Genomic DNA, 24,179 nt, shown 5'->3' with positions numbered 1-24,179 from the left:
AGGCTTAGGGAAGCCTCCCAACTTTCCTGAATTTTACCTCCAGGAACCTCACTAGGTTCTCAGAGAAAGCCAGAGAAAAGTCTCCTCCTGCTTCTACAGGGGTAAGGGAAAAGTACCCATACTGAAATACATCCAAGACCATTCTGTCCTCCTTAACAGGGCTTGCCCTGAAAGGAAACTCTTTTACCAGAGCGTAACTGACCTGAGGAAAAGAAATATACAACTCTAGCTCCTTCTAGCCTTCCTGACTCACATAAAAAGGGTAATGTGTGTGTGTTGGAGAATGGGGGGAGGCAGCTGACAAGCACCTGTGAAAGTCACATCCCAGGCACCCAGGCTCTCTCACAAATATAAAACAAAACCAAGACCAAATCAAAGAAACATGGAATGTTTCCCCTCCCCTCACATCTTACCATATGATAGGGCTTGGGTATTTTAACTGGGGATTACAACTAAAAGAACAACTCTCAGATCTTACTTAAGAAATTGCTAAAGAAATTCAAAGAAGAGTGGAGACAAAAGGACACTAAAAGAAATTTTAGCTTCTGACACATACAGGTACAGTAAACAATAAACACAGTCTACCTCTGAGATAAAGGAACATAAAATATCACACTAAAGACTTACCTCAGTTCTTTATATCTAGTTCATCATGTCTGGCTCTCAACAAAAAAATTACAAGGCATAATAAAAGGAGAAAAACACACAGTTTGAAGAGAAGAGACAGAACGAGATTCAGATATGGCAGAGAATTTGGAATTAATAGACTGGGAATTTAAAACAACTATGACTAATATGCTAAGGGATCTAATGGAAAAAGCAGACAACCTGCAATTACAGATGGGCAATGTAACAAGCAAAGAATGAATCAAAAGGAAATGCCAGAAATAGAAAACAGTGGCACAGAAATAAAGAATACCATTGATATGCTTAACAACGTAGAAGTGATGAGAGAAAATGTTACAAGGGATAGGAGGAACTGGAAATACTGTTATATGATACTTGTACTACCCGATAAATGGTATAGTGTTATTTGAAAGTGGACTTGCATTACTTGTAAGTGTATACTACAAATACTACAGCAACCACTAAAAGAAGTTTTTAAAAAGTATAATTTATAGCCTGAAAGAGGAAAAGAACCCAAATATAAAATGCCTGGTTAAAACTAGAGAAGGCAGGGGAAGAAAAAAAAAAGAGTAGAGGACAAAAAAGAAACAAAGAACAACAAAACAAAACAAAACAGTAATAAATGTAGTAGATATAAATCTATTATGTCAGTAATGACTTTAAATGTCAATGGTCTAAATAAATAGACCAATTAAAAACAGAGTAATTAAAAAAACAAACCACAACTTTATGTTCTCTATAAGAAACTGACTTTAAAAATGACACACATTAAAGTACAGAAATGGAAGAAGACATACACTAATCCAAAGAAAGTTTAAGTAGCTATGTTAATTTCACACAGAGCAAATTTCAGAGCAAGAAGAAGTATTGGGAATAAAGAGGGCATTACATATTGATAAAGGAATTAACTCTCCAATAAGGTAATACACATTCTTCTCAAGTTCACATGTCACATTTACCAAGATAGACCACATTCTGGGCCATAAAACACACCTAAAATCTGGAAGACTTGAAATCATATTAAAGTATGCTCTAATACCATAATGGAATTAAACTAGGAATAAATAATAAAAAGATAACTAGAAAATCCTACAATACAGAGATTAAAAGTCAAATAAGAAAAATCAAAAATTATGAATGACAGTGCTGCTTTTTTTTTTTTTTTTTTTTTGGGTTTGGAGCCATTCCAGATGCTTTAGGCTGCTGGATGTCTGAACACTGGATAACTGAGGCATTTCTATACATGGAATATCTGTGTTTTAGAGCACTCTGCTGCAGGGGACTACCGCCTGCATACCCAAAGGATGACCTGTTCTGCATAGGCCTCATGAGCTCTGGCAAGACCAGTCTGCCGTCCAAGCTCTGCAGTGAAAGCCCTGACAGCCTAGTGTCCACTATGGGTTTTAAAAGCAGTGCCATTCCAGAATGCCATCTTGAATGTGAAAGAACTTGGAGAAGAGAGCAGCCGAGATGGCAGAGTAGAAAGACCATGAGCTCACCTCCTCTCACGAGAACACCAAAATCACACTATCTGCAGAACAACCATGGATGAAAAAGACTGGAACCTGCCAAAAAGTATCTTCTACAGCTAAAAACATAAAGAAGGAACCACAGTAAGATGGGTAGGAAGGGCAGACTTGTGATATAATCAAATCCCATTCCCCCAAGGTCAGTGACCCACAAAACAGAGAATAATTATAATGCACAGGTTCTCCCACAGGCATGAGAGCTCTGGGCCCCATGTCAGGCTCCCCAGCCCAGGGGCTCCAGCACCAGGAAGATGAGTCCCAAGAGCATTTGGCTTTGAAGGCAAGCAGGCTTAACTGCAGGAGCCCCACAGGGCTGGGAAAAATAGAGATTTCACTCTTGAAAGGGGCACACAAATGTGCACTGGGATTCAGCACAAAAGCAGTAATTTGATAGCAGCCAGGGCCAGACCTACTTTCTGGTCTTGAAGAGTCTCCCGGAGAGGCGGCTGCAGCTCACCCCGGGACACAAACACTGGTGGCTGACATATTTGGGAACATTTAACCATATGAACAAGCTGCCAGCAGCTGCCTTGTTCACTCATTAGCACCAACACCTGGCCTCACCCAACAGCCTGTAGTGATGGACCGCCTCAGGCCAAACAACTAACTGGGCGGGGGATGCAACCCCCCCATCAGCAGACAGGATGCCTAAAGACTTCCTGAGCCCACAGTTGCCCGTAGACAACTCTCTAGACACAGCCCTGCCCGCCAGAGGGCCAAGACACAGCTCCACCCACTAATGGGCAGGCATGGCCTTTCCCTTTTCCTTTCCAGGAAGCCTGCCCTAGCCTCTGGACCAGATTTACCCACCAGGGAGCAGACACCAGAAAACTACAATCCTGAAGCCTGTGGACACAGGCCACCCACAGCAGGCCGGACCCTACCCTGGGACCAGCTGGGCCCTGGTCCTGTCCACTAGCAGGCGAATGGAAGCTTTGGGACACCCCAGACTCCATACTCAACTGTGTCAGGAACACCCCCCTACCCCCCAAACAACGACCTGAAATGAGCTCTGGACCTCAGGGCCTGCAGCCAGATTCCAGGAACCAGCTCTGCCTGCCAGTAGTCTAGCACTAACCTCAGATCTGGCTCCACCTCCCAGGGGGTGGGCAACAGTCCCAGAGCCTTGGGGACCCTGATTCTACCCAGCAGAGCCAGTACTAGCCCTGGGGTTCCCTAGGGTTCTTCAACCAGCCACCTTGTGACCAGGTCCCACTAAACAGCAGCCAGCAGCATCCAAACAAGGTAGAGTGTGGCACCCAACCGGACTAGGGGGCAACTGAGCCTACCAGACCACCTACATAGTCAACCTGCCACAACAGAAGGACACACGCAGCCCTCTTAGGGGAAAACCCTAGAGCATATAGCTTGGGTGATGAAAGGGGAGTGCACTGCTGGGAGACATAGGATGTCTCCTACAGAAGGCCACTTCTCCAAGATTAAAAAACATAACAACCTGACACACACATATAAATACAAAAAGCAACTCAGAAAAATGAGGCAGCAGAAAAATATGTTCCAGATGCAGGGAATAAGATAAAACCCCAGAAAAATAACTAAGTGAAGTGGAGACAGACAATATAACTGAGAAAGAATTCAGAGTAATGATCGTAAAGATGAAAAAACTCGGGAGAAGAACAGAGGCACAGAGAGAGAAGTTAGAAGTTTTTAACAAAAAGTTAGAAAACATAAAGAACAACCAGAGATGAAAAATACAATAACTAAAATGAAAAATACATTAGAAGAAATCAACAGTAGACTAAATGATACACAGGAACGGATCAGTGAGCTGGAAGACAGAGTAGTGGAAATCACTGCTGCTTAACAAAAAAAAAAAAAGAAAAGAAACGAGGACAGTTTAAGATACCTCTGCGACAACATCAAGTGCACTAGTATTCGCAGTATAGGTGTCCCAGAATGAGAAGAAAGAGAGAAAGGGCCTGAGAAAATATTTTAAGAGATAATAGCTGAAAATTTCCCTAACCTGGGAAAGGAAACAGTCACCCAAGTCCAAGTAGCACAGACTCCCATACAGGATTAACTCTAAGAAGAACATGCCAAGATACATTGTAAACAAAATGCCAAAAATTAAAGATAAAGAGAGAATAGGAAAAAAAAAAAAAGAGAGAGAGAGAATAGGGACTTCCTTGGTGGTCCAGTGGCTAAGACTCCATGCTCCCAATGCAGGGGGCCCAGGTTTGATCCTTGGTCAGGGAAATAGATCCCACATGCCACAACTAAGAGTTCTCATGCTGCAACTAAAGGTCCTGCATGCCACAACTAAAGATTCCACACACGGCAACGAAGATCCCACATGCTGCAACTAAGACGTGATGCAGCCAAACAAATAAATAAATACATACTAAAAATATATATATATAAAGAGAAAATATTAAAAGCAACGAGGGAAAAGCAACAAATAATATACAAAGAAATTCCCATATGGCTATCAGCTGATTTTTCAGCAGACACTCGGCAGGCCAGAAGGCATGATAAATTCAAAGTGATGAAAAAGAAAAACCTACAACTAAGAATACTCTACCCAGCAAGTCTCTCATTCGATTTGATGGAGAAATTAAAAGCTTTACAGAAAAGCAAAAGCAAAAGCTAAAAGAATTCAGCACCACCAGTTTTACAACAAATGTTAAAGGAACTTCTCTAGGCAAAAAGAAAAGGCCACAACTAGAAACAAGAAAACTATGAAATGAAATAGCTCACTGGGAAAGGCATACATACAGTAAAGATAGAAAATCATCCACACACAAAGCTAGTAGGGAGTTCAAAAGACAAAAGTAGTAGAAACATCCATATTCACAATAAACAGTTAAGGGATATATATATACAAAACAATTAGATGTAAAATACAGTATCAAAAACAGCATACGTGAAGGAAAGAGAGTACAAAGGCAGGGTTTTAAAATGGACTTGAGGAGGTCAACAACTTAAAACAATCATATATACATACATACACATATATATACACGCTGTTAGACAAAAACCTCACGGTAATCTCAAAACAAAAATCTACAATATACACACAAAAAAAGAAAAAGGAATCCACACATAACACTAAAGATAGTCATCAAGTCACGAGAGAACAAAAGAAGGGGGAACAAAAGACCTATAACAAATCCAAAACAGTTAACAAAATGGCAATAAGAGCATACATATCTATAATTACCTTAAATGTAAACGGACTAAACACTCCAAGCAAAAGACAGAGTGGCTGAATGGATACAAAAACAAGATGCATGTATATGCTGCCTACGAAAGACTCATTTCACATCTAGAGACACATAAAGAATGAAAGTGAGGGGATGAAAAAAGTATTCCATGCAAACGGAAATCAAAAGGAAGTCAGAGTAGCAATACTTATATCAGACAAAATAGATGTTAAAACTAAAACAGGGCTTCCCTGGTAGTGCAGTGGTTGAGAGTCTGCCTGCCGATACAGGGGACGCGGGTTCGTGCCCAGGTCCGGGAAGATCCCACATGCCGCCGAGCGGCTGGGCCTGTGAGCCATGGCTGCTGAGCCTGCACGTCCGGAGCCTGTGCTCCGCAACGGGAGAGGCCACAACAGTGAGAGGCCCGCATACCGCAAAAAAATAAAATAAAGTAAAATAAAGATGCGTTCTCTAAAAAAAAAAAAAAAAAAACTGGTTGTTTGAGAAGATAAACAAAATTGATAAACATTTACCCAGCCTCATCAAGAAAAAAAGGGCCTAAATCAATAAATTCAGAAATAAAAAAAGTTACCACTGGCACCACAGAAATAGAAAAGACCCTAAGAGACTACTACAAGCAATTTTACGTCAATAAAATGAAAACAATCCCATTTATCATCGCATCAAAAAGAATAAAATATCTAGGAATAAACCTACCTAAGGAGGCAAAAGACTTGTAATACCACAACTATAAAGACTCTGATGAAAGAAATTGAAGATGACACAAACAGATGGAAAGATATACCGTGTTCTTGTATTGGAAGAATCAATATTGTTAAAATGACCATACTGCCCAAGGCAAGGTACAGATTAAGTGCAATCCCTATGGAATTATCAATGGTATTTTTCACAGAAGTAGAACAAATAATTTTAAACTTTGTACGGCGATACAAAAGCCCCCAAATAGCCAAAACAATCTTGAGAAAAAAGAACGGAGTTAGAAGAGTCATGCTCCCTGGCTTCAGACTATACTACAAAGCTACAGTAATCAAAGCAGTACAGTCCTGGCACAAAAAGAGACAATAGATAAATGGAACAGGATAGAAAGCCCAGAAATAAACCCATGCACCTATGGTCAATTTATGACAAAGGAGGCATGAATACACAATGGAGAAAATATAGTGTATGTATGTACGTACACACACACACACACACACACACACACACACACACACACACAGAGAAAGGAATACTATTCAGCCATAAAAAAGAATGAAATAATGCCATTTTCAGCAACATGAATGGACCTAGAGATTACCATACTAGGTGAAGTAAATCAGACAAAACAGACAAATATCATATGATATCACTTATATGTGGATTCTAAAAAAATGATACAAATGAACTTATTTACAAAACAGAAATAGACTCACAGACATAGAAAACAAACTTATGGTTACCAAAAGGAAAGGGGAGGGGGGAGGGATAAATTAGGAGTTTGGGATTAGCAGATATAAACTGATAAACAATATAAACAATGATATAGATAAACAGATAAACAATGAGGTCCTACCGTATCACACAGGGAACTGTATTCAACTGTATTCAATATTCAATTCAATATCCTGTAATAAATGGAAAAGAATATGTATATATATGTATATCTGAATCATTTTGCGGTACACCAGAAACACGATGTTGTAAACCAACTATACTTCAATTTGAAAATAAAAGATATTGCAAGGATAGAGTCTCTTATTCCATTCTGCACCACGATTCTTATCTGTGTGATTCCTTATTGGCTTTCCAAAGTTTCTATGATAAACACACAGAAATAAAAACACATAAAAATAATTATACACAAAGAGTAAGTGGGATTTATTCCAGGTATGCAAAGTTAATTCAACATTCCTAAAGCAATTAATGTAATTTACAACATCAACAGGATAAAGAAGAAATCTCTTCTTTGCAGAAAAAGCATTTGACAAAATCCAACATCCACTCATGATAAAGAATTTCAGCAAACTAGGACTATAAGGGACCTTTTTAACTCGGTTAAAAAAAAAAAAACTAAAAAACTCTACAGCTAACATGATTTTTAATACTAAGAAACTAGATGCTTTCCTACTAAGATCAAGAAGAATGTAAGAATCACCACTGTTAGTCAACATCATACAGTAAGACAAGAAAAGAAAAGGTACACAGGAAGGAAAGAGTAAAAATGTCTCTGTTTGCAGATGGCATGACCGTGTATGTAGAAAATCCCAAAGAATCTACACACACAATAGGTACTATTGGAATCAATAAGGTATTGAAGCAAGGGTACAGGTTTTATATATATATACATATATATATATATAGAGAGAGAGAGAGGGAGGGGGAGAGAGGGAGGGAGGGAGGGAGGGAGGGAGAGAGGGAGAGAGGGAGGGGGAGGGGGAGGGGGAGGGGGAGAGAGAGAGGTTAGTATTACCAATGTCAATTGCTTTCCTATGCCAGTAACGAACAACTGGAATTCGGAATTATAATACCATTTACATTAGTATCAAAAAAAAAAGCCCCACAAAAAATGTATGTATAAATCTAACAAAATATGTATAAGATCTATATGAGGTAACTATAAAACTATGGTGAAAGAAATCAAAGAGGAGCTAAATAAATGGAGAGATATTCCATGTATATGGATAGGAAGACTCAATAGTGTTAAGATGTCAGTTCTTCCAATCCTGACTTACAGATTCAATGCAATCCCAATCAAAATTATAGTAAGTTATTTTAAAGTTTACATGAAAAGGCAGAAGACAGAACAGCCAATACAATACTGAACAGGAACAAAGCTGGAGGTCAGAAACTACCCCACTTCAAGACTTACTATTAAGATAACAGATAATAATACAGTGTGGTAATGGGGAAAGAACAGAAAAACAAATCAATGGAACAGAGTAGAGAGCTCAGATATAGACCCACATAAATACAGTCAACTAATTTGTGACAAAGAAGCAAAAGCAATTCAAAAGAGAAAGAAGTCTTTCTCCGCTTCTCAACAAATGGTGTGGGAACAACTAGACACCGGCAGGCAAAAAAAATGAGTTGACATACACCTTATACTTTTCATGCAAAATGGATCAGAGACCTATACGTAAAACACAAAACTATAAGACTTCTAAAAAGGAACATAGGAAAAATGTAGGTGCCCTTGGGTTTGGCAATGAATTTTTGGATACAACACCAAAAGTATGAACCATGAAAGAAAATGTGATAAAATGGACTTTATTTAAAGTAAAATTTTCTGTTCTGCAAAAGACACCATTAAGAGAATGAAGACAAGCCACAAACTGAGAAAAAATATTTGCAAAACACATATCTGATAAAAGATTGGTATCCAAAATATACGAAGGACTCTTAAAACTCAACTATAAGAAAATAAGCAATCCAGCTTAAAAATGTACAAAAGATCTGGACACGAAACTCAACAAATAAGACATACAGATTGCAAATGAGCATAAGAAAAGATGTTCAGGGGCCTCCCTGGTGGCGCAGTGGTTGAGAGTCCGCCTGCCGATGCAGGGGACACGGGTTCGTGCCCCGGTCCGGGAAGATCCCACATGCTGAGGAGCGGCTGGGCCCGTGAGCCATGGCCGCTGAGCCTGCGCGTCCAGAGCCTGTGCTCCCCAACGGGAGAGACCACAACAGTGAGAGGCCCGTGTACCACATACACACAAAAAAGTTCAATACCATGTATCACTACGGAATTGCACATTAAAACAACAATCTATAACCATTAGAATGGCTAAATCCAAAACAATGACAAGACCAGTGCTGATGAGGACATGGAGTAATTACAACTCTGATTTATTGCTGACTGGAGTGCAAAATGGTAAGTATACGGACTTTGGTAGACAGGTGAGCAGTTTCTTACAAAACTAAATGTACTCTTACACATAATCCAGCAATCATGCACCTTGGTATTTACCCAAGTGAACTGAAGACTTACGTCCACACAAAGACCTGCACCTGAATGTTTATGACAACTTCATTCATAATTGCCAAAACTTCGAAGCAACCAAGGTGCCCTTCAGTAGGTATATGGATAAACAAACTGTGATACATCCATAAGATGAAATATTCAGCGCTAAAAAGAAATGAGCTATCAAGCCATGAAGAGAAATGGAGGAAACTTACAGGCATATTGCTAAGGGAAAAAGCAAATCTGAAAAGGGCACACACTGTATGATTCTAACCATACGACAATTTGGAAAAAGCAAAACTATGGAGATAATGAAAAATCAGTGGTTGCCAAGAGTTCAAGGCATGCATGGGAGCATAGAGCATAGGGGACTTTGGAGCAGTTAAACTATTCTGTATGATGCTGTCATTGTGGATATATGTCATTATACATTTGTCAAAACCCATAATGTTCAATTCAAAGAGTGAACCTTAATGTAAACTATACACTTTGATTAAAATAATGTATCAATACTGGTTCATCAATTGCAACAAATGTACCACACTAAGGCAAAATGTTAATAAGGGAAACTAGGTTAATAGTAAGAGGAACTGGGTGAGTGTGGATATATAGCAATTCATTGTACTATACATTCAATTTTTCTGGAAAACAAACAAATGGAAAAAACCCCACATCCATTAAAAAATTTCAAAGAAAAAAAAAAGGCACAATCAAAGGCACAATTTGTGAAAACACCAGGTAGGAATACAAGCTTATAGAAGATTTGTGAAAATGAAATGTAAGCACAAAAGATAATCAGTTCAAGTCAGTAAGACAATCTATAAAATGAAGTAAAAAAATAAAATGTATGGGCAAAATCTGCTTTAGCAGATTGTGACCCTACAGAAATATTTGTAAAACAATGGACGGTAATTCAAGGGGAATGTTAGCTACTTTAAAACTACTTTAAAATTAATTCATCTGTTTGTTGTTGTTTTTAAAGAAATTAGATGCTTGAAGAACATTTATATAGGGAATGAGAAAATTTTTTATATTTTATTTTCTCTTGTCAACACTGATAATGGCATTATTCAGGAATATAGCTCACAGAGGCTGGCAGATATCTGCAATATAAAGCAAATAAGCATCATATTATTTTATATAAGTACTTAATACATTGGAAAGATGCTAGCTACATGTTATTTCTTTTAAAAGAATACAACAAAATTTTATGATCCAGCTTTGTTAATAAATGTACAGAAACATAGGTAAAAAACACTAAAATTACATATATCAACACCTTAACAGATTTATAGGTGTAGGGATTATAGGTAATTTTCTTTTTTTCTGATCATTTTTACACTGAATGTATATTACTTTTTGATAACTTACAAAATAATTATCTTGTGTATTTAAATTAAATAATGTATCTTATAATTTGAGTGTACAGAATAACCAGTGCTAACTGTGACAGTAAAAAACTTTTAAAATGTATGTCACATATATAAAACTTATTTCAACATAAAATTTTAAATACATTAGGCCCATGAGACATTGCATCAGAGTGGTGCTATAACACAACTGGACATGATACAAACCACCCAACTTTTAGAGAAAATATTTTTGGTATTTACTCATTATAAAGTAAGTTGACCCAGACATATACCGGACTAGAAATGATTGTGTTGAGAACAATATAAGTTGACATTTCTGGGTCATCTACATAAAAATATGTATATTTTTTAAATTGCAGAAAGATGAAAGCCCTAAGGAAATGTGAAAATGTGCATATGTGTGCCAAAAGAAAAGCTAACACACTTAGAATTTTAATCTTGCCAAGTCTGACTTCAACCTTTCAGTCAAAATGTCATACTAAATTTCAATTCCAATATTAATCAAGGAAGCAGTATAAAATATAAAAGACTAAGATTTTGTTGTGTTTTTATGGAGGTGAGGAGGGAGACAGAGAAGAATGTGAGATTAAGGAGAAAAAAATTAGGAAAAACTAACAACCCCAACAAATGCTTGCTTGAAGATAAGCATTTAAGGCAGATTGGGACTGAAAAGGGGGAAACAAATTGAAATAAAAGGATGGGGAACAACTGTCTGTTCCATACTTCATCTACCTCCTAGTTTATAATGGTCAACTCACATTTTATTTTCCCATTAAAGCATTAGTAAAATATACAAAGCTATCCAGAATCATCAGCCAATTCTGTTCAAATAAGATGAACACAGAACATCAAGGTCACTTAATAACCAGTATTTTAATTTCGGCTAGAATTCATTGACAAAGCCATCTCCAAAAGACCTGCAGTGCTAAAATGGTTAAAATTAAACAGAACCTCTATTCCACTCCATCAGAACACAAAGCGGGTCTATAATGAATCCCCAATTCCCTCTGTTATATATTTGCATGCCATAGCTACAAACGAAGACAGATACAGGCGTGCCCTACCAGCAGCTCAGATACCATAAGGGCGTTGCCAAAATGATGAACAGCTCTTGGTAAAGTTCCCAACAAAACAAAGTACTACTTTCCCTCAAATTACTCAGTAATTGCATTTGTGGAAAATTTCAGTGTACGTTAAAACCCTGCAAAAATACTATGTGTTTATTTTAAAAATGGAGTACTAGGCTCAAATCATGTTCTTTTTTTTTTTTAACCCATGTAAACATCCTGGGAGACGTGGGAAAGGCACGTGGGGGCACAGAGCCATTCTTCCTCATGCTGGATCACCCCAAGCACTGCAGGCAGTCTATCCTGGCCCCTGCCCTCTCTGGGACTGGCTGCCGTCCTTGGGACCAGAAATGCCCCACAAACACCCCGTAGGAGGCCGTCCCACCTCCACTAGAAACCACAGACCTAAGGTGAATAAAGGATTGTTTGAGGAACATTTTAGATTTTAACAGCAGAAACACATTCCCCAAAACAGAATTAGTAGACTATTATGTGTTCATTCCTAAACCATTCAACGCAAAAATATTTTCAATTTCTTTAAACAATTCGTGGCCAATTTGTGGTTAAAAATAACACAACCCCACAAAGATATATTCAGATACACAGTCCTCTGCTGATGTTTTGTGACTATAGTTTCACTACAAAGAAAGCATTTCAAATAATAGCTAAAGACTTGTCATATGGAAATAATATTTGCTTATTCCTGCCTAGGGCAGGAATATCTATCTATCTATATATAAATAAATAAAAATAAATAAATATATATAAATATAAAAATAAATATATATATATATATAAAGAGAGAGAGAGAGGGAGAGGGAGAGAGAGAGAGAGAGAGGGAGAGAGAGAATGTTGAGATTCCTGAGCTCTGCTTTCACCTGGTTCTCAGAGCACTGGAAATCAGGCTTATACCCTGGAGCAGGATTTCTCATGATAGGCAGTACTGACATTTTGAACTGTATAACTGTTGTGGGTGGCTGCCCTGTGCATCCTAGGATTTTCAACAGCACCTGCAGCATCTACCCACCTGTTTTCAGTAGGAACCCATTCTTAATAATCAAATGTGTCTCTTAGGCATTGCCAAATGACCCCTGGGGAGATCTTATTGCCACAGCTGAGAACCACTGACTTATAGGCAGAAGACTGGAAAATCCTTCTTGTTGGACTCTTACTGGCCCAAGAGAAAAAGCTTCCAAATACCTAAAGAAATTGATATCAGGGTTTTCCCCCCGAAATATGTCCCAGCCAAATCTTTCCACAGTGAGAACCATCAATAATAGCTAGCAAAACCTAGCTAAGTTAAGAGAGACATGAAATAGGTTTCCAATGCCCCTTACATAAATTTGAACACAGAATCAAGGATCACAACAGAGCTGAGGAAAGCCTCTAAAATGAGACTAAAATATACCAACAGAAAGAATAACTTAGAAAACACAGAGCACGCAGGGAGAAATAAACCTCAAAACAAAACTTTAAATCCATAAAGAGAAAAAAAATACCAGAATGCTTTGGAAAAAAATACAAAGATCAAAAAAAGGTATTCAAAATTAAAAATATGATAAGAGAAACGGAAGTTTCAAGGCTTGAAAAATCAAGTAAATTTCCCAGAAAGTGAAAAGCAAAAGACTGGAAAAAGATGAAAAATGGAAGAAAAGAAACAGGTCCAGGAGTACAATATCTAATTGCAGTTACAAAAAACACAGAGGCAAGGAAATTACAGAAAATGTATCAGAAACTTTCTCAGAGCTCAGGCATACAGGTTGTCAGACTGAAAGAATACATGAAATGCACAGCAAAGTAGATTTCTATAGACTCATAAGTCACCTCACATTACTGTGATGTTTCAGAACACTGAGCAAAACAAAGAGAAGATTCTATAAATTTCAGACAAAAAGGTTGTAGATGCTTCCATAGGGGAGAAGTAAAGTGCAGTGTTAAAAGTAAGAATGGCTTCAAACTTTATATCAAACACTACGAGTTCCTTCTCAAATCTGAAGAGAAACATTACCAATTTAGAATTCTACATCCAGTCAAACTAACAGGGTACAGTAAAGACATTTATAGGAACATAATGCCTCACAACATTTGCCTCTAAAATAACCAATAAATTTTTGAAAAAAATGCTCAACCCCATTAATAACCAGGATCTGCAAATTAAAACAATAACCTAAAGCTACCTTCATCAGGTCGGCAAAAACAAAAAATATCAATTGTTATGAAAACTGTAGAAAAAAGGATTTATCATACATTGTTGGTGGGAGTCTAAATTTATATATTCGCTTTGGAAAGTTTGGCATAATCCACACTCTACAGAAATGCATGCTATGTACATGAAATGCATGTGTAAGAAAATTCACAGAAGCATTATTTCTAAGCACTAAAAACTGGACACAATCCAAATGTCCACAATACTACACTAGTTAAATTAATTGTGGTTTATTCATAAAAAGACTTACTACACTTACTATACTATAAACATTACTATACAACAATGAAAGTATGTGAACTAAAGCTGTTAACAGGATTAAAAATTTCAACATGCGAGAAAAACTATACATAACATAATTCAATTACATATAGGTAAAAAACAGGCAAAATTAATGTATATTGTTTAGGAATGCTGACAAAGGTGGGTAAAAAATACTTGAAATAAAAGTAGGAAATCATTACCATAAAAATCCAGACAATCCCAATTAACCTTTGGGTGTGGTGAGGAGAGAGGAATGAATAAGAATGAATGGGGGGTGGGGAGAGGGTGCCAGCAATGTTCTAATTCTTCACTTTGGTGGTGATTACAGTGTTCACTTTATAATTATTCATTATACTGTACATCTACGATTTGTGCATTTTTGCACATTTTGTTCACTTTATTTCTATTCATTATACTGCATATCTATGATCTGTACACTTTTTTGCACATTTAGTATTTTGCCATAAAAAAGATTTAAAAATTGTTATCTAAGGCACTTTTATGGCTCTGCTATAATTTTTTTCTGTTCTAAAGTGGCAAACATTTGGTTCCAATATAGACAAAACATTAAGGCACAGGAGTCTAGTTTTTATTCCATTTGACAACATTACTGCACACACTGAAAGTGGTAAAAGCACTAGTCAATGATGCATAAATAGAATCCACTGTCAAAACACACAAGAGAAATAAGTAGGAACTTTAACTGAGTACCCTAAAGGAACCACCAGAATTAAATAATATCAACACAATAAACATGAGGAATTTCAGATTCTCGGTCTTAAAAGAAACTATATATGGGTCATAATCTTTCAAAGCACCTTTACAATGGAAGATAATTGAAAGACTAGAATGGTTTTAGTTATGATTATATGGACTGAATGTGAAAAAGAAACGGTGCTACTTTACTAAAAAAAACTTTATTAATGAAAATCCATGAATCCTTTCTTAAATATTCTTAATTAACATGAGGGAAACTATTTCCAGCAAAAATAGTAGCATCTAGTTGAGAAACCAAAGGCTCTAAATCCGAGGCTAATAACCAAAGACACTTAAAATACCTTTTTTAAAAATCTGTTATCTACACTACAGAAAGGGCAAACTTCGATGATGTCCCTTCTCTCTCAACCATGACACACACTATCAAGGGTTACACAATCTCACATGCCCTTCTGAGAACAGCCACAGGCGTTGTGTTGCGGCAGCAAGGCAAGACAAGGAGGGAAGTTCCACTGAAGAACTCCCAGCTTGCTCCCTCCCCAAAGCCTCTCCAGAATTCCAGGGAGGTCAGCCAAGTAAGGGCTGCTGGTCCTCACACCCCATATAAACACTGCGTCTAATGCCAGAAGTTGTCAAAATTCACACAGCTTGTCTCTCTCCCTGGACAGGTGCCCCGCTCTGGGCTGAAGAAGCAGTCACCAGAGTCATCTAATGAGGCTCCTGAGATCCCATTCCTCTCTTACACCTGGACCATCACATTCCTCACCATCCCCGGGGTGTAGTCACCACCTGCCACAGATCTACTCTCATCAGGACGCCAGACGCTCGTCAAGCATTCGTCGCCGGCTGGCTCACAGGGAAGCCACAAGACGGAAGGAGCCCGCCTAGTTTCTGGCCTGCCAGGCCTAGACAAGCCTGCCCCCCTTCCCGCATTCCCAGTCTCCACACCCTTCCGTCCTCCCCTTTTCGATTCGCCTTTCGCCACTGGCGCCCACGGCTTTCGCTCTGAGACCTGCCTACGCCATGTTACCTCTCACGGAAAAGCCTGCCCTTATCAGGGCACAGCAGGATTCTGGAGAAGGCAGGAATCCCTCCACTTGCTCCTCTCGCCGCGTTCCCTATTCCACTTCACCTGCTGCTGCCAACGTTACACCAAGACTCCCGGCATGCCCTGCGCAGGCACCGCCTCTCCCATCCCGCCCCCCTCCCGCACAAACACGTGACCTCCTTTCGCCTCCGTCCACGCCCACTTCCGTTTCTCCACTTTCCCTTAGGGGTGGGGGAGGGGACTGGGGGTGTTAAAGAGTAGCGACTTCCTCCCACTCCCCGCCCCCGCCTCTCTACCCGCCCCCCACCCCGCTACAATGTCTTCCGGGTCGCGATCGCCTCGGAGCCTTCTGGGAAACCATCTCATTTCCTCCCCTCCCCCTCCTCCTGCCTTCAACCAACCAGCCTCCCGTCAGAGAGAGACATGCGCAGTGAGTGCCTCCCGTCTCTTCTACCCGAACCCCCCCTCCCCCCCCAAGCAGAGAGACCCCAGCAGCAGCAGCAGCTGATGATGAAGAGAGAGGCAGTGGCAGAGGGGGGGCACCTTTTATTTCTATTTTTAAAGGGACAGGACACTAATTTTACCCCACTTCAACCTTGAATTGAGGGGGGTGGGGGGAAGGCGGCTGAGTTCCTTCCCCCACCCTCCAGCCCTGAGACCTGAGAGGGGGATTGAGCCTGAGAGAGAAGGAGAAGGAGTTTCTTCTTCTTCAAAAATCCCCCATCCACGACTCCTACCCCCTCACCCCTCCACTAGCCTCCCTCCCGAGCCCCCTCCATCCTCCTCCTCTTTGGCCGTGAAAGGAGAGAAAGAGACCAAAAGCCTCTTAGCAACACAGACCCTTCTCTGCTGCTGCTGCTGCTGCTGCTACTGCTGCTGCTGCTGCTGCTGCTGCTGCTGCTGCTGCTGCTACTGCTGCTGCTGCTGCTGCTTGGCCCTGGCTGGAGACATCTCACTACACCCGGGAGCAGCCACTTCCCCAGCTCTCCTCCTCCTTCGCCTCCTCCTCCTCCTCCACTCCCCCCCCTTTATTACCCTTTGTGTCATCCTCCACAGCTCCAGGGAAGGCACTCAAAAGTGGGGGGCAGGAAAGGTAAGTGTGTCTGTGGGGGCTTCATTGCCTTCCTCTGGCTCTGACTTTAACTCCGGGGCAACAGTAGCACCAAACCACATACGCAGTGGAGCTCCGGGGTGAGGAGGGGGTGGTGCTGGGGGGGCAGTGAAGGAGGGGTTGGAGTGGGGAGGGGTGTGTGAGGTGGGTGCCCATCCTGTCAGAGTAGGAAGGGCACTTTTTATTTTTATTTGCTGTTGTCAAAAGTGGTTTCTCTCCTCTAGCTAACATCTGATTGTGTCTTGCTCCAGTGGGGGAGAATACAAAAACAACCCCCTCCTTCCTCCAATGAGGCGCCAGGGAAAGAGACAGAAAGAGGCACACTTTCTAGATGTCACTTTAAAAAAAGCATTTGGAGAGCTTTTTTCCTTTTTCCCTAGGAAAAGCTCCACTGCATTTGTTTCTGAGTGGGAAAATGTCGGGATCTGGATTGTATCGGAACTGCTTATCCATTTGTAGACCTGAGTGTTTTACCCGTTTTGGTTCTGTGTGATTTGGATATTGACTTCAGTGTTGGAACAGACTTGATTGGTTTTTGCTTTCTGGGTTTAATTTTCCTTTTTTTCGTTTTGTCTGACTTGCATAGAAAATTTCAAATTTTTGGTTGATAGAGGCCTTTGGTTAGGTTTTGACTTGTATTATTGCTTTTTTTGTTAAGTGTTTGTTTCATATATCAGCATATAAAGTTCAAAGCTTAAAATGCTTTAAGTTTTAATACCACTGGTATTGTTTCTCCCTATATACGTTCCTGGTATTTATTTTACATAAGATGAAAATATTATCTGTTTCATAATTAATCTGGGTATTTTTCTAATCTTTGTAACTTGTCTGAACAAGTAATCCCCATTGAAAACTTTTATGTTGTTCTGGCTTCATAGAAGGCCAAACCTCTCCATCAATAGTTTGCTGGATTGGTACCACTTTCAGTTTTAACTGAATTATTTATTTACTGTTGTAAATTGAGATGAGTTTTTCATCTCTTGGGGGTACTGAACCAAACTGCTCACTATATGTGAAAGGAGACAAATTTCTAAAATATGTTTTCATGAGTCAAAGAAATCATGATGTTGTAGTTAGAATATGCACTGTAGTGAGATATTAATTGAAAGATAAATCTAAATTTAGTTTTATAGAGTAACAGCCTTGATAAAAGTATTCTTCATTTTTACTTGGTATGTTCTTAGTGAATGGTTTTCAAATTCAGTACTGTATTTGATTTCAGAAATGCTAGAAAGTATATTTCTGATGTAGGCCTTTTACTAGGGCTTACATTGCAAAGTGGAATTTTGTTTCATATGTACATTTCTTTATCCTTTCCTTAAAGATGGATGCACACATTCACACACACACATTCCCTCTCACTCTCTCTCTCTCTCTCTCTCTCTCTCTCACACACACACACACGCACACACACACACACACCCTATTTTGAAACTGCATTGGTATCTCTGATCCCATAATTTATGTCAGCAAAAAATATTCTGCTCTAAAGTAGCAATTTTGTGATCAGACTGGCAATGTGAAAACAGCAATTTGATCAACTAGAAAGGATTGAAGAAAAATAAATCTAGAAGGATATTTGACATAAATATTAGAAAGACATGATAATACTTTTAATTTTTTGTTTTCTTGATGGTAAAGCCAAAACACAATATACTTACATTTTACTGACAGAAGAGCATTGCATATGTAGAAACTTGTTCTGTAAAATTTTAATTACCAACTGTGTGCAAAAGTAGACATTTACACACGGGGGGAAAAAAAACTGTGTAGCAGTAAACAACATGGTCCTATTTCCCTCCTTTCTGTTATAAATTTGAACAATTACTTACCTTCCTCTGAGGTGTAATTGGTGCACTTAAGCAGAAATCTGTGCCAAGTTCAAGTTTGTCTCCCAATATACTATTCCAGGTCCACGTAGGATTTCTTGTCCCCACCTTAATACCTCAGGAACCTTAACATAAAAGATGGAAAGTAGAACTTAGTGAAGAAATCACTTAAGTAAAGCGAATTGTGTAGGTAACTGGGGTGGTAGTTTCCTAGTAGGCAGCTGAGTGAAAATTTACAGCTTGATTATAATACCTTTACTTCCTTTCTGTTTTCCTTTGAAAACATTTCTTATCCACCACCCCCCAGGGTAACCCTATATGGTTTGAAGATTCCAGACCTCCTCTAAGTTGGATAATGACTTACCTTTAGGAGTCTGTTTATTTTCATTATGGCTTATTTTTTAAGTATTAAGATATACTTTAGAATTGTAATTTTCAACTTGGTGATATATTGGAGGTCACTTTATCCAACTCTTCATTTTCCATATTGCTGAAGTTCACAGAGTTTGAGGAACTTGTGCATAGTTCCAAGGTCTGTAAGTGGATACACATGGACCAGAGAACTCTGGTCTCTTGACATTCACTGTGCTACACTACCTCATATTCTTTTGTCAGGAATGAAACTTGTGCACAGTTCTGTGTATGGCACTTAAGGGTTTTATATGGGGGCCTATACTAAGAATATTAAGGCAAATAGCTCTAAAGCCATAATTTTGTCCATTTATAATTCAGTAATTTGTTGTTGATTTTTTAGGAGATACTGATTTCCCTCATCTTGGATTATTACTATTTTGAGAATTATTTCAGCTTTCCCTAATGCTTATTTTTCCCCCGCACTTCCAATTAATCAATGAATACCCTTCTTACTCTTGTATTAAAGATATATATAGATATAGATATATATAAAGAATGCGTATTGTATTATAAATGTTTACTTGTGATTCATGCTTTATGAACTGCTTAAGTAAGACTAAAGATTTTTTTCTTGTTAATATTTATATACCTTACAGCACAGTGTCCGGTACACAGTAGGCCCTACTGCTTGTTTGTCATAATTGTTATTAGAGTTAGGCATATTTGAATTTCTTGACTCTCAGATGTAGAATTTCTTCCTTTTCTTCCATTTTCCTTTCCTTCCTGCTACAATTTATTCACTACCACGAATATTTTTTTTCTTTATCTTAACTGTGGTTCTCACTTTTTCTAATAGCCAATTTAAATCCTGTTAACAAATAGTACTCATAAAAAGTGAAAACATATTCTGTACAGGATGCAATTTGACAAAAGTGATTTATTTTAAATAAGAGATGATTAAAAAAACTCCAATTAAGAATGTACTAGCAAATGTTCAGGATACATTTAAATTTTATTTCATTGAGTAACTGGTACAATAGGTTACTGGAATGATTAGGCTGCTTTTACTATCTCTATAAGGCAACTGATACTTAGGTGACATGTTTCCCTGACTTTGCTTTTTCGGTCCTTACCCAGACAATTATCAACTTTCCAGTTTTCTATGGATATGAACATTTATTGCTAGTCATCAGTGGGACCCCAGGAGGTCAGCCAGAAGGCCTATGTCCAGCTTAGGTACTTTTGCAAACTTGTCTGTATTTTGAATGTATGTGCAAAACAGATTGTACTTAATTATTCATTAAACATTTTTTGAGCATCTACTGTATGTCAGGCACTCTGCTAGGCATCTGAGAAACAATGCCTACAAGTCCCTACAATTTAATGTGAAGACATACCTTAATTGTATTCCACAGGCGAATTGGTCATATCTTTATTTGATGTCTCTGCCTAAATAAATTTTATTAACTAAATGGATACTGTTAGGTGGAAAAATGCATGTTTAAAAAGTTTTCATCAGTAAATTTAAAAGTATACTAGAGAGAAAGAGATTTCCTGAATTTCCTTTGCTCTTATATACCTCTTAGAATAATATTGATTCACAATTTTTAAAAAGGAGGGCATCCCCTGCTGGTACATTATCTTGTGAAGGTATATAGACTTCTGAGGGTCAGTCAATTCTGATCTCTGTTACATTCATTCTTAACTTTCTATATTAGTAATAATTATACTTACCGATTATTATGAGTGCCTAGCACTGTGATAAATATTATCAATCTCAGTCAGCCCTTACAGTGATCCTGTTAACTTTGTAACATTGTCCCCATGTTATAAATGAAGAAACCTGTTACTGACAAAAAAGGAATTTTTCATGTGGCAGCAAAATATTCCATCATAGTAAATTCATGACACTTTCTAATTAAAAACAGTCACAATAAAGAGTTTTTATCAGTCAGTAAGTATGCTGGTAAACATTAGTAAAATTATGGCCCCAATAGCTTATTGACAGAGCAATGGAAAATTTCTAAAAATTTATAAGGACAGGAAAACAAACCAAAAAATCCAATCCTTTATCAGGAACATAGATGCAGACCAGTGTGCAACTTGAAATAAAATATACATAAAGTCAGTCTTCTCTTTGTATGGCAAAAATGACATTTAGGCCTTCTACATATTGAACTTCCTTTGTCTTGCATGGAGTTAAATTTAGCATCTTGTTTCATGAAGTTTGGAGGTTCCAACAATTTGTGACCCAGTGAATATTTACTATAAAAATTTTTATAAAACTGTTGATAATGGAAAGCCTGTAAATAAAGGGGAGTTTATATTGCCTAATGTTTTGATGTGTATATATACATACTTTCTGGACCTTCTATCTTACAATATTTTCATAATTATTACATCAAGTATATATGATTAAGTTTAATGTACTCTTTTTAGTATTGCTTAAAGTCAAATTTTTTTAGTATAAGAATGGACAACTTGTTGGATTCTCTAGATGCCTAAATTATTATATAGTTGTTCTTTAAAGCAGCTACTGAATTAAGATACTTTTTGATCCAGCTAATCAGAGTTGATTTTTAACATCCTTTGCTTTTAGGAGAAAAGGGTAATTTTTTAAAATTCTATTTTATTAATCGAGTAACTTCCATATCCATCCTAAGTAATGCAATTCATCCTGTATGCTTACATTGACTCTATTATCCTATAAACGTTACACCAAAGCATTATGACCTGTAGAGTTTGGAAATATTTTTAAATGCTAAAGAACTGTTCTGTGTCATCTATTATTCTTCAGAAAGGAATGTTTATAACATGTGATTTCTTGTTTTTAAACCGATCTGAATAATTGGTGGGATTGAATAAGTCTGTGATCCTAAATAATCTCCTTAGATAACCTAAAGGTAATTCAGTTAAAAGTAGAGATTCTAACTCTTAAGCATCTCTGTTTGAGGTATTTCTATATCATGTAAGATTTTAGAAGTTGGAATGACTCAGTATAACTCTTCAGAGAGACAAGGTGCAAGCCAGGCCTAACATATATTAGGGTATATCTTCTAATGTAGCTAGACATAACAGAAAAGAAAATCACTAATGATATCTTACCTGGTGAAAAGCATATACTTCATTCAGAGTTGGTTGTGAGTAATTCTGATTTGAGTCCTTATTTCACTTGACCTATATAACCTTTTCTTAGAGAAGTTGTAATTAAATTCTGTGATTTTTCCATGTATTCAAAGCTATTGTTTTCTATACACCCAGTTCAGAAGTGTCTACTAATCTGTTTACCACAAATTAACTTAATCCATACATTCTTAATATTACTAGTATCTAAAAATAATAATCTAGGCTCACTGGTGTTGGGGGAGGGAAGTATTCCACTTTCAACAAAAGAAAGTATTGATTTTCAAATAGCTTCTTTACTTGGGATATACTGATCTAAAAAATAGCTGCTATGTAAAGTAAAAAGGATTTTTATTTATTTGGAAAGTAAATATAAAATTTACCATTACTGAATGTTAAGCGACATCAAAATATTTAGGAAATCAATTACTTGTTCCAGTAATGACAGAAATTTAGAGGCTGTTTTTTTAGCATTATTCTAAAATCATTTTCCTTCTTCCACATTTGTCACACAGGAGTTTGTGCTGAAGGATTTCTTGGCCATTTTAGAGACTGTAATCTAGTTAAAAGGTTTGTTTATGCTTCCCATCTCTGTTCTGCTGATGGTATTAGAATGCAGGCCAGAGCCAGACATCTAACTGTTTATAACATTCAAACTTCAATTAAAGCTACAGTGTTCTGTTCACTATATATCAGAAAGCTCTTACCAGATGCAAATACCGCCAGTAATAATGGCAATGATTTTGTGTAGCCATAGGCTTTCCTAAATCATGCCACTCCTTATGAATTCCTTTTTCTTATTTAGGAAGTATTAACATTTAATTATTTCATAGAAGTCTAAAAATGAAGCTTTTTTCATTCTAGAATTAGTATAGCATTTCCTTCAACAATCGTTTTTGATAATAAAACCTAGCAGCTTATATTATTGCATAGCTTATTAAAATGATCCAGTTTAGCTTTTTTAACATTAGTAAATTCTTAGTTAAGTGTTAGTTTGCTATCCAATTGATTTGACTCCTGTTTCTAGTTTGAAGAATATAACAATATTTTGTCTATTAGAAAACAAAAGCAGCAATCACATTACTACAGTATTTTTATATGTATGAGAGGGGACTAGATCCACATAATACATATTTTAATTTAATCTTATGTTGCCTTTCTGGTCTGCTGCTTATACTGTTTGTGGTTTCTATGTTTAAGTACATTGATAAACTGTTTTTAAAATTTTTTAAGCTGTTAAGAATTATCTGAAAATATTTTTTCAGCAGCTTCTCTGTTGTACAGTTTACCTCAGTGAGTCAGAAAATGAATTGTGTATGTGTCTAATTTTTCTAATTAGTAGGCAAATTTCCTATCTTACATTGCTTTTGCTTTTTATAAAACTAAATTTTAGTTTTTATTAATTTTAGACCTTGATTTATTAAATGTATATATTCTTTATGTATATACATATATTTTTTATTAAAATATAAATTTAAAGGAGATTTAAACATTTCAGGAATGATGAAAAATTATATTAAATTGAATGAAAACTTGCTAAAATGCTTTTAATTAAGAAACATTACAGTGGAAAAAGCTGTATTTCTCATTTTCCTTGGCACTGAAAGTAATGATCCTTTTATTTTGGGATTATTATAGGGTAGAAAGTTAGGAAAGACTACCTGTGGTATCTAAAGATAAGCGCTAACAACAACCATGCAAAATTTGACTTGTAGGCTAAAAACCTGGAAGGATCTGTAAGATAAGCCAAGTTGAAACCAAGTCACAAAATAATGTGCACAGTATGATCCCATTTGTGTGAAA

The 24,179-nt window shown here is 37.5% G+C and overlaps 2 protein-coding genes across 10 annotated transcripts in view; one reads left to right on the top strand and one right to left on the bottom strand.

Moving 5' to 3' along the window:
* Positions 1 to 16,062, bottom strand: part of ORC4 (origin recognition complex subunit 4) — a 113,083-nt gene extending 97,021 nt beyond the window's left edge. For 7 of the 9 annotated variants that reach the window (XM_029224508.1, XM_029224509.1, XM_029224512.1 and 4 more), the window contains exons 1-2: positions 15,942 to 16,062; positions 6,894 to 6,945 (exon numbers count right to left, since the gene is read on the bottom strand). The gene's annotated coding sequence lies outside the window, so the exon portion shown is untranslated. Of the gene's footprint in view, positions 1 to 2,126; positions 2,216 to 6,893; positions 6,946 to 15,941 lie in introns of all 9 variants that reach the window. The other 2 variants (XM_029224511.1, XM_029224510.1) reach the window with 2 other exon arrangements.
* Positions 16,063 to 16,275: 213 nt separating this feature from the next.
* LOC114896587 overlaps positions 16,276 to 24,179 on the top strand; it is a 171,423-nt gene continuing 163,519 nt past the window's right edge. The window contains exons 1-2 of the mRNA XM_029224607.1: positions 16,276 to 16,286; positions 16,524 to 17,052. Of these exons, the coding sequence (XP_029080440.1) occupies positions 16,276 to 16,286; positions 16,524 to 17,052 (540 nt within the window). The remainder of the gene's footprint in view (positions 16,287 to 16,523; positions 17,053 to 24,179) is intronic.

The sequence above is a fragment of the Monodon monoceros genome, unplaced genomic scaffold (assembly GCF_005190385.1).
Source record: "Monodon monoceros isolate NGI ecotype Baffin Bay Population unplaced genomic scaffold, NGI_Narwhal_1 Super_Scaffold_16, whole genome shotgun sequence".
Classification (NCBI taxonomy): Eukaryota; Metazoa; Chordata; class Mammalia; order Artiodactyla; family Monodontidae; genus Monodon; species Monodon monoceros.
Note: the sequence above shows the minus strand (reverse complement) of the source record. Positions and strands in the feature narration are given on the sequence as shown.